The 12,189-nt window shown below is 40.7% G+C and overlaps 1 protein-coding gene across 3 annotated transcripts in view; it reads right to left on the bottom strand.

Annotated features, from left to right (window-relative positions):
• Positions 1-12,189, bottom strand: part of ephb2b (eph receptor B2b) — a 121,522-nt gene that overhangs the window by 49,477 nt on the left and 59,856 nt on the right. For all 3 annotated transcript variants that reach the window (XM_026167135.1, XM_026167138.1, XM_026167137.1), the window contains exon 3: positions 8,689-9,373. In XM_026167135.1, coding sequence (XP_026022920.1) covers positions 8,689-9,373 — 685 coding nt within the window. The remainder of the gene's footprint in view (positions 1-8,688; positions 9,374-12,189) is intronic.

Genomic DNA, 12,189 nt, shown 5'->3' with positions numbered 1-12,189 from the left:
TCCAACTAGAGGAGCAGGGTACGTGATTTTTCTGTTTATCCCCTTGAGTGTGTCTCTGTTTTAGTGCCTGTTATTCTCCAATCCTTCTCTCTCTTTGAGCCACTAAAGCTTTATGAGAGGCTATGCTTTGAGTAAACAGGAAATCAAACCTTGACCTAAAGAACCTTATAGTTCCCTCTTTTTTTAAGGTTAGTGTTAAAATCCAGTATTTATTGTTGAGTTAATAGGTTTTCAGCAACCAATGTATTCAGGTATTCCTTGCATGGAATCCTAGTATCAAGATTTAAATAAATTAACCGTAAAAGGTTCAGATGATACTGAGTGGATAGAGTTGTTCATTATAACAAGAAGTGGCGATATCAATCACTTCCTTAGGTAAAATGAGTGTATCAGCTGAGTCTATTTTAACAGTGTGCAAAGTATGAACTGCTAACGTGTTTGCGTTATCATTCCACGGAATTAAAAGGCTACAGTTCAGCTTATTAAAAGGAAATTAAGAAGTAATTACTGTCCAATTTTCACGCATGATGGGGACATAAAAACACAATTGATAATATCTCAGTACTGCACTCATGCTGTGAGGTCCAAAGGAAGCAATGTTTTTTCACCCCCACACAAGGCAGCAGCCTTCTTATTAGCTTGTTATTTTGCCACCAATAAAAAAAACCCCAACTAAAATCCCTAAAGGGTTTACTGTATAACCTGTGGGAAAATAAAACTAATCATAATGCAAAGACCTAGAGGTAGAGAGGAAGAACACGAAAGAGTGGGGCATTGTGAGATTTGTCACCCATAAACCACGGGTACATATTATAATGAACTGGAAAGCGTATTCTAGCTGACTAGATAAGGATTAGCCAAGCGGATTGTGCCATGCCTTTCATCTTCCAAGGCATGTTTTCAAAAAAAAAATCTGTATCCTTTAGATGAACCCAGTTCTTTACAAGAGTGCTAAGAATGAGAAAAACCGTGTCGAACCATACCTTTTAGCCGATAGCTTGTGAATTTCCACGGGAGAGTGGAACAGCTCATTATACTGAGTAATTTATTTGCTTAGCAGCAGCCCGATGGGAGGTAAAAAAGTTTTAACATCCAGAAAATTCTGTAAGTAGCCCATTTACAAAGCAGAGCTGTCCCCCGCAGCAATGAAACACCATCCCCCTCAAAGTGGCTTCAACAGTTAAACCAGGCCAGTATTTTGGCTGAAGTACTAGTACTGGATAGAGTGACAATGTGTGTGTAGGAAACCAACAATAAAATAGATCTTGGAAAAAAAACATGAATTAGAGAATACGCAGTTAAGTGTCAAGTACAGACGCTGCTTATCTGTGTTTTGTAATGGCAGTGATTCTGGCTGTGACTATTTTTACTTTTGGTAGCTACAAGGTTCTAGGAATAGATAGTCTTAAGATATCTAAAATTAGGTGCAGATATACACAGTTCTCTCACTATGAAGCCTCAAGATCCTCTCACTTTCTTCTACTGTCATCTGTAGTTCAGGCTTTTTGCTTATCCTCTGAAATATCTGATATAGCATCCAGTACATGGGCTAGTAGAGAATTCAGATCAACATTCATGGCTCCAGAAGCCAAAATGATGACACTGGAGATGAGCTTTTTTTTTCTTCTTGCACTACTACTGTTTGTGGTTTTGAACTCTGGAGCACATTTTCCTACCACCATCAGTTTAAACTGCACTAACTTAGGTGATCCTCATCCGGCAACATGACAAAGTTACACTTGAGATCAAATCTAGTTCTATTTAAATCATTAATTTTAAAATCGTTTTTCAGATCATTTTCAGATCATTCTTGAGGTGTGATGTTTGATATAGTGAATGACCTAATGCAATATTAGTGAGGTGGATTTCAGCCAGAAGTCGGGAAGACACATGTAGTAACCTGGCTAAGAAAACACAGCACAGTTGTACAGCAGTGGTTCTCAACAGGGGAGAGCTTAACTTTTCATGGGGCTTTGCGTGGAAGTGCACAGTTTAAGACTCAAACACCTTCCTGGGAGACCGATGACAGAAAACTTTGCTATAAGAGTCCAACTTCTGGGATGACATTAACCAGATGGTTTCTAAACATTATGGAATGAAATCCACAAATAAAATAAATATCAACATAACCTCCTTGATTTGGTTGTTGACATTGCCCAAACTCTGCAGAGGCTCCGGGGGTTACGTAAAGCTTGCGTGGACACAATCACCACACTGAGATGGACAGAGATGTTGCCCTTGAATCCAAGGATATTTTCTGTTTGTTGGTTCTTCTTATTCAGTCTCAGCCTGTGGAAACAGTCGTTAAATTAACTCAATCTTTTTTGTTTTCCTTTACAGCAGCAGGAAGTCCTTTCTGAAGCTAAATCGCCTTGATTGCCGACTAATTAAATGCACAGGAATTTATCTTAATGACACTGCAAGGGAGATATATCGACAACACAGAGATTTACAGTGCATGCTGACTCATGCTACAAAGTTAAGTGGCACTCATAGTGTCAAGCAGATAAATAAGTATACATTTAAACCACTTAACTGTAGAAATTACTTTTCTTTTCTTTTTTTAAATCCAAGTACTGGAGGTCACTGTATGTAAAGGAAAAAAAAATGCTTATTTCTCCGTATTGGTCATATTATGAATTATGGTTCAAAAGTCAAAGAAAGCAGACTTATTTTCATATTAACAGCCAAAGTTTTTCATATTATATAAAGTGTTTTTGAAAGGAACTGTACCGTCTCATCTCAATGCGTACGACCAAGTAATCCCTAAGCTGAAGTCAAAACATCAGAATGACAAAATACCGCAATTATGAAGTTTATGGCATTAATATTCTCTCCCTGTGATATCTTTCTCTTCGGCTGCTCAGTGGAGATTATCTCTCTTGGTTATTAGTGCAGCATGTTGACAGGCATTGGGGCATGTTACACTGATAAGAGGAGAAGAAGAGAAACGAACTCTAGCTCTAGCCTGTCCCTGTTAATACGTCCCACCTACACTTTGCCTTTCAATTCCATTTATCTCTTTCCCTTCCCATCTCTTGGCCTCACTAGTGCAGCTATTTAATCTTTAAGCAAGTGAAGTTTAGCAGGGGAGAGATCTTTGTTGTTCGGTGATGCTTCTCATTTTAGATCCTATTATTGTTTATAAGACTCTGCAGAGGAGGAAGCAAATATCGAATGAAATAAAAAAGCAACACAATAAATGACTGTTAGATTATAACTAAAACACCTGTCTATAATGCTGCAGTGTTCCCATTGTGCTCCCACTCAGAGTGGTCTAGAGCTTCTGAGTCTGAAACACTGTGATGCTGTATGAGACTGAATGGTCACCCTCCTAAAATGATCAAGGGTTTACCTCTGTGTGAACAAGCATGCACACACTATGGGCATAAATTACATGTGGCACTTCTAAGCACTTTTAATCAGTGACATGAACACTGTTTTTTCTCTGCTCTCACTTTTAGATTAGCTGCAATGTAGGTCAACAGCACACAACACAAGACACCACAATTTTTTCAGTGTTGACCGAGTTCTAATATATCATTGAAAGAAGCAAAAAAAAAAAAACAAGGTCACTGATACTCGAGAGGGATTCCTGTCTTAAACAGTGAGCTCAATTGTTTCTCTTTTTCTGTGTTTTTTTTTTTTTTTTACCAGACAGATGCTTTATCCATCAGTCTCCCTTAGCTGAGAGAGCGAGGATTCCTCTAACAGGACACGGGTCGAGGACATCTGAGAGACAACACATGGGGATGTTTTGACAAAGCCCCGGCCTCGTCTCTGATGAGAAAGAGTCCCATATGGATGGATCTGTGCACTGCACGGCTCTCATTTCCAGAATTGCCTGTCCAAGGCAAATTAATCACAAATAAATCCATAAGGTCTCAGACTTGTCACTCTGCCTTGCATTCATGGAGAAATCCCAGAAAACTACCTATAGTATCTTGGGGCTCAGAGTGAGACAGGTAGAGGTGTTACAAGCAAGAAGCAGACCAACAGGAAGCCCTTACAGTCAAGGAGAAGGCCAATAATGTGAAAAGAGGTGCCGGGATTATAAGAGGTCATACTGTCTGAATTTGAGATTCAAAAGATGGTGTGGGATAATGAGGAGTGTGACGGAGGGGCATATGGAGCAGAGCCCGGCATGTGCAAAACCATGTGGAAAACGTTTGCAGGCTTAACAGGCCATGATCTTTGAATTCTGAGAGATTCGCAGGGATCGCGGGTCACGTTATCACATCCACATATGATAAATGTGCTGTGAAAATGAGGATAATAAAGTGCATGTGTATGGGTATACAAATGACTGCTTACTGTTATTTCATTTGTGTACTAACAACACGGCTGAATTTTGACAGTTTTGTCTTATTAGACTCTTTCTTTCCCTTATCTGAAGCTCCCTTAATTCTTCTTGTTTTTCACCCTTTTTGCTGCTATATGGATGTGTGCAGGGTGGAGAACAGACAGAGAAATAGAAGACCAGCAGACAGAAAAAAAAAGCACCTGGCCATACTGAAATCCCATCACAGTGGGGAAGAAGGAATAAAGGCTCCTGAATGTTCCCTGGGGTCCTCTGGGAACAAAATGACATGTCTTAGAGCTCGTCTATTCACCTCCTGCTGTTACAACATCCTACAATGTGTATAGACCAAAGAGGCCGCCTCTATCAAACACACATCACAATCCTTTATTGGATCCGTGTTTAAAAGAAAAGGGGGGGAAAAAAGAAACCAGTAATGGAAATTAAGGGATGCTGCTTATGATGCAGATATTAAGTCATGTTGTCTGTAATGCCATTTAACAGGCAAATGTTGCAGTAATGAACATCTGCTGAGGCACTAATTTGTATTCCTTATGTTTAACTAAACAGCTAACAGCAGCCGAAGTAGCCATCAATCCACAAGAATACGAGAGGCTTTTACTTTAACATAATATTGTGTGAATGCCTATTGTGTAGGCAGGCTGTTGACATTTTGGTCTCTCTTTCTTTCCCTTATTTTCTCCCACTCTCTCTCTCCCTCACTCGCTTTCCTCCGTTACTGCAGCCCAATGCAAACCTTCCCTCATCTTTGTTTGCACAATGCACAATGCAGCAGAAGCCTTGAGGGGGTGTGTTTGTTTTGTTTTGCTTTGTGTCTTGTTCCACACAGAGGACAGCCATCCAGTCATCAGCATGGCTGTTCCCCACGTGCACTGTTAGTCAATTAGAGCTGCCATTAAAGGCAGAGGCACCGAGGGAAATAAAGGCAGCGGCGTGGATTTGTCTGTGCTGCGCTGATTTCCATCCTTAAAGCCTCTCCAGACGAAGAGGCTGCAATAATTGGGATTCTGACAGTGGGTTAGGGGGACTCATTTCCTGGTTTCGCCTCCTCCCCACCACTTTTCCATGCAATCATGTCTATCCAATCATGTCCGCCCAGCACCTACCTTTGCACTCGACCCCCCTAACTCTCTTTATCTATAGCCACATTTGGCTGAAGAATTACTGAAGCCTTTCCTCCTTAATCTAATTGCTCTGGTGTAACTCCAGGAACATTGCTTCCAAGCACCTACTACCGATGATGCAGACCTCACCAGGAGACAGACTTGTGTTGTTTTCCAATTCTTTTCAATGTGACCTAAAACACGTAGTTCTACTATTAGTTGGGAGAAGTTCTCTAATAAACAGTATGTCTAAATACTGGAGTAGTTGCCAATAAATCTGGTAGATATCGGAGTTACAGAATATTACTACTCCAACAAATCTGGGCCACAAGGGTACACAAACTGCTACTTCTTTTACAATACTTTTCTTTGTCCTTAGATACAGTGACTATCAAAATCATTGCCAGACATAAATCAAGTTGTTGTTATCACTGTGACAGATTGTCTCCATCTGAATCTTCACTCCTCAATAACATGAGCCACACTCCCACAGTTGAGACCCTTGAACTCACAATAGCATGGGGTTAGATGATCAGATTACACTCAGGAAAACACACATGGGCATTGTTAAAGGAGATTGCAATTCCACCCATGAACATGGCTCTCATTGTGCCCCACTGAAGAGAATGCTTTTCATTCTAGAGCGAACAGCAAGGGCAAACAGGACCTCATGTGTCTCTGTGGTGCACCATCTCCTCAAGGCTCTGAGGGGAAATCAGATCTTTCTCGTCAGGACCAGCTCTACTGAAAGGGTCTGGTATGGTTTCTTCACTCATGGCACTTCTTAGAGAAGAAACTTAATCTCACTTATAAGACAATTGCAGAGGGAAAAAAAAGGCCTCAGCAATTCGATGTAAGCACCCCATTCTGCTGTCAATATTTTGACAGATTTCATGACAGCATAATTATTTGCCGGGATCCCTGCCAAGGGTTTAATTGTTACATGCGTAATTACACGTTTAGTTGAGGAGATGTTGGTACAAAGTACTGGTTGCATTATTACTATTAGAGGACAAATAGTGTCTTTCATCTTGCCTCCTTTATGCTGTCTCTACAGCTCCATAATCCCCTCATGTAAGAGGATACCTTACGAACCCTCTGAGGGCACCTCTCACAAATCAATTCATTACCCCATAATATCGGCTGGCATATGTGCATCTTTCATAGATCAATTCATTATCCAACTTCTGGCAGCTGAAAGGCGGCGGCAGACCACAGTTTAATGTAGTGATATCAGTTTGCAGTGTTCAGGAAGATGACTAGAGAGCACATGAATTGAAGGCAGTCTTCCATCCAAAAAGGCTTCTAACCAATCGGGGAACTACAACACAACATCTTTTTTTAGTCGTAATGGTTTTATGTCCTTTCTTGGTAAAGGACACACTTCCCAATTGTTTGTGCTGAAGCTCATAATTATTGTATAGAGCCATAAAATCCATCTCTGTATCATTGTGCTGCATTCCACAGCTGCACTCACAGATAATCCATCCCTCACATAAAGCTTTAATAATGAGTCAATGCATCACAGGATCAAGGGAAACAGAGGGAAAAAGAAAATGGTGAAATTCTGCGCTCATGTAGTGTATATATGCTTGCCAGAATAACTGCCAGTACCCAAATCTACTTTCACTGCCTAAGTGGTGCTGAAGACGAAAAGGGAAAATTGGCCATTAAAAAGGTTTTATCCTAGTTGATCTTGACCAACAAAGCCAGTGAACAGAAACTGAGAAATAAATATGGAGGCAATCAGACAGAGCAGGCAAAACGCAGTGAGGATATGAAGTGGATCAACATACTTTCCCTGAGTGGACAACATTTAATTGTATAATCCCATTTAGCTCAAAATACACCATGACTGAGGACACCCCTGAGATGTTCCAATCCACCACATGCAGTGAATTACATGTAGGTCAGAAAACAAGCAGATTAGTGTAATTATGCATGGATGTGGATCAGAGTAGCTTGCTGCACCATCTTCACATGCCTCTTATTGGCCCATATTCCTTAAGGAGGAGCCGCTGCCTGTCCCCATTAGTAGTCCTTGAACAGGCCTGACAGTGTTTGGGGAGGCAGCACCCATCAGGTTTTACCCTCCCAGCACACAGGCGCTAGGGGATGCGCTGTAATTACAGGTGCACATAAGAGAGGCAGCAACACACCTCTCTGAAATGCAGGTGGGTGGTTTGTTGTGCTGAGCTGGATCAGCACTGCTGCAGTCCGCAGGTTACACGCTGCTGTGCTGCTTCAAGTGATCAGCATCTCTAAGCACGCTGACCAAATGCCACCTGGCAGAGTGTGGATAGGGCATGGCACAGGTAAATGTTGGGTGAATTGATGTTTTGAAAAGCCAAATCGATTTGCCTGAGAGGGATTCCAATTGACAGGAAAATGTGTGCAATTTTGAAAAATGTCCTCTTTGTCCCACTGGTTGAGAGGAGGCATACTACAAGCAGAAGAATTTTACAGATTCAAAATTGTTGCTAGCATTTGAGTGTGTGTGTGTGTGTGTGTGTGTGTGTGTGTGTGTGTGTGTGTGTGTGTGTGTGTGTGTGTGTGTGTGTGTGGGTCTTATTTAAATATCTGTTGAACTTGATCACTGTGAACAATATGCACAGAGATGTGTTTTTCTCTGGGAAGAAGCTCAAATGCTTAAAAGCACTAATATTAATAAAAAATATATATATACACATATGGAATAAAGAATGTATTCATACAGAAGATAAAACAAAACAAAATCACATACTGATTGTGTATAATTTAAGGATTCGTTTAAGGTCTACTCTAAATGTTCTGCAATTTCCAGAGCAGGAAAGTTAATAAACAACTGCTTCTTTGAAAAGCAGTTATGATTTTAAACCAAACACCTGTGTTGTTTGGTGCTGCGATTCACATCCTTTTACGGCAGCTCAGAAAAACTCAACATGTTCTGTAGTCATGACTTCCAGCAGTAGCTGTGTAGTTTAAGATCCAACGCCAGCAACTATTATTTCTGCTGGAAAAAGGATAGGATCATATTTTGTATGGAAATGCCCCAATGTTGAATAAGCTATGCATAGAATATGTACCTCCCATCATATTCTTGATATATTACCTAATATCATTTTATAGTGTCAATTACATTGTAATAAATAGATCTCGGAACAGCTTAGTGCACTACAAGAGATAAAAATTGCAAGGACTATATCCTTTAGTTGATGGAGTACACTGTTATGACAGAGAAGACTGATTAACTAGTCTTAGGAGAAAACAGAGAGCAAAACATACCTCGACAAACAGTCCCATTTTCCACAGGCTCATTCCCAGCTTTGCACATACAGCGCCCGATAGGTACCATCCACTCTCCATCGCCGTTGCAGTACAGCTTAATAGGCACATCCACCTCCTCTGCATTTGGGATACAAACCCCTCTTGCTGCCACAAGGGAGGTGCTCTCTGCTCCAGATAGGGTCTCCTGGAATAATGCCCCGTTAGTGATTATACGAGGACACTTCCGGTAGAAGACACGAACAGCGATGAGAGACATGCAGCCGCCATAATCTTGGAAGGCCAAGTAAAAGCCATTCCGTGACACTGGGCCAAAGCTTCGAACCTCAGTGTTAATCTTCATCACTCTGCCCCCAAGGTCGACCTGGGAGAAGCTCTCATCTGCTGCAATGGTGTCAACCTTGATCCAGGGGTTCTCCATCCACGGTGGTGATGTTCTGGTGGCTGAATCAGAATCAGATTCATAGTAATATAGGTTAAAAGTCTCTTTACAGGAGCCTGGAACATTAGGAATGCTACTGCAGTCCCTAACAGAGAACTTCATCTCCACGTGGATTCGCTGCGCACCGCGACGCCGGATGTATTTTGTCCGTACCCAGTTGTTCTGATTGGTGTCGAAAACATTACAGACTTGGTACGTCCGGATGGTGTTCATGTTTTCATCATAACCGCTCACCTCTTCCCACTGTTGATCAAAGACATGGAATAAATTTTGTGTCAGCTTTCAAAAACACTTTGATTTAAATACATTAAAACAAAATAAAGCAAAAAACCTGCAACAGAGACACTCGTAAGCCATATTCAATAATGTTTTCTGATCATTTCTAATAACAGAAATTATCATCAAGTCCCGGAGCTACCTAGTTTCCAGCAATAACAGGTATGTTTTCATTCACTTCTAATAACTTCAATTACTGGGAGTAATCAGCTTAAAACAATATTTTGATTCTAATGACTTCGTGGTAAGAGGAAACATAATATCTCTAATAACTTTACAAGGATGCATTCCACTAGCTTAAAGAACAAATGAGAACCAGCCCTCCCAGCATGTTCAAACACGAGTATTACCTTGAGAAAAGGAAAAGCCTTCTCCAACTTCTCAAGGTAATTATTAAGAAATTAAAGTATGTTTCATGCTTACTTTGAATCATACTTAACTTAATTTCATTCGATACAGTCAATAAAATAACAGTTTTCAAAACAATAGTAGCAATAGTAATAGAAAGAACTTCTTCTACTGAAAAAAGGCTCACTCTTCAGGGCTTCTAAAACGTTGCTCGGTTATTCCTAATGCTTAATTTCTGGATACTTTAGGTCAGGGTATGAATTGAGTTTCAAGCTTCATCGGGCAGCAGTTTTTTGCATGGTAGAGTCTGTCAAGAGTTAAATATAGCATTTAAGAGTACGTGTTAAACTTTTAGAAAGAATCTCATTTGGGGAAAATAAATGCATTTTGGGTGGTTATAGAAAAGGCGACTGCACTCCTCGCCACCACAGCAACATCTTTGTGAAATTTGCAGATGACACCACAGTGGTGGGGCTCATTTCCAAGGGAGACGAGTCTACGTACAGAGACGAGGTGGAGCAGCTGACGTCATGGTGTAAGGCCAATAACCTCCTCCTCAACACTTCAAAAACCAAAGAACTCATAATAGACTTCAGAAGGAAAAAGGCAGAGATCCAACCACTATTCATAAATGGGGACTGTGTAGAAAGGGTGGCAAGCTTCCGCTTCCTGGGAGTCAATATAGAGGAGAACCTTTCCTGGAGTGTGAACACCTCCGAGCTGCTGAAAAAGGCCCAACAGAGACTGTACTTCCTGAGAATTCTCAGGAGGAATAACATCACACAGAGACTGCTGGTGTCCTTCTACAGAGCCACCATTGAGAGTGTTCTAACTTACTGCATATGCATCTGGTACACTAGCTGCACAGGGGCTCAGAGGAAAGCACTCCAAGGGATCATTAACACCGCCCAAAAGATCACTGGCTGCCCTCTCCCCACACTGGAAGTTCTACACAACGCCCACTGTTTTAAAAAGGCCCAAAACATCATAAAAGACACCTCACATCCTGGCCACTCCCTGTTCGAACTGTTGCCCTCAGGCAGACGGTACAGGGCAATCAGAGCAAGGACTAATAGACTCAAACACAGCTGTTATCCAACTGCAATAACACATCTGAATACTACAAAAAAATGTCCATCACGCCACTCTTGTGTTAATCTATGCACGGTCTGAAGCATGTGTGTGGGAATGTATGTGAATGTTTTACTGTTATATCTTATTAGTATTTTAAGTATTCTATCTATTTTATTTATTGAATTTTATTGTTTTATTTATATTTTGATATTGCTAGGGATGATGCAATGATCGGGGACCATTCTTAATTTCGTTGTTCTCATGACAATGACAATAAAGTTTCTGATTCTGATTCTGATTCTGAAAAGGAAATCTTTTTCCACAGGCTTAGACTTCTTATATTCGACTGCTCCTTCCCATTTTCTCAGTAAAGGAATATTTCACATGCTATACCGCTCAAAGAGAAATTGGAGATGTGACATTAGTCACTTGAACACAGCAGAGAGACTCTGGTTTATATGATAGCGTGTCCTACTTTTTTTTTTTATTGTAACTTAATAGGACACATTCAAAGCACATGCTGTTATGGGGTATTGAAAATGTAGTGAAAGCGCCTTTCACTATGGTGAAGCACTGAGAAAACATGACATGAATTTTCCACAATCAAAGTCACACTAAACTGGCATAATCATATTACACAGGTAATCATATAAAGAATAATCAGGGGGCAAATTTTACTCCAGGTTTTTTCAGCATGCTGTTCCACTTCAAAGTCCACATTCTGCACACCAATTTAAGTTCTCGCTCCAGCTATACAGAGTCCAGATGCAGCCTCTGTGGATTTCCTGCCCCTTGGCTAAGGATCAAACCAGCTTTAAACACCATGTACTCTAACCACTATGCAGGCCATGACCTTGACCCCAGCATCTCAGCCAAGAAAAGAATCCAGTTCTCACCCCCATGAACCACTTTGCATTGGCTGCTCCTGCTACGGCTTCTACCATTCTTCCTCCCCCTTCACTCTTCACTTCACAGCTGATATAATTTCTCAAATTAGTGCCCACTTAGTGAGGATTTTGACAGATTTTGACGGTTTGGGAGAAAAAAGTCACCCCTCCTGTTACAAACTTGCATTCTATCAAACACTTTTACTAATTAAAGCAGCTTTAGTTCTTAATTCCCATGTCCCAGTTAATCATTGCTAGTGTAATGCTTGGCGTGACCCAAACAATCACAGAAGCCAACCTAAACAGAAAAGTCTGATGTGCAGCCAAAAATAATACTAATAATGAGAGAGAGAAAAAAAGCTGCATTAAAAAATTTAATAAAAGCTTAAATGGGCCAGTCATCCAGGCAGCACTGAAAAAAACTGAAGTCTCCCTATTAAAAAAGAAAAAAAGTGTTTCAATTGAAATTTATAT

The sequence above is a fragment of the Astatotilapia calliptera genome, chromosome 5, assembly GCF_900246225.1.
Source record: "Astatotilapia calliptera chromosome 5, fAstCal1.2, whole genome shotgun sequence".
In the NCBI taxonomy this organism is placed as follows: Eukaryota; Metazoa; Chordata; class Actinopteri; order Cichliformes; family Cichlidae; genus Astatotilapia; species Astatotilapia calliptera.
This window is presented reverse-complemented; position numbering and strand designations above follow the sequence as displayed.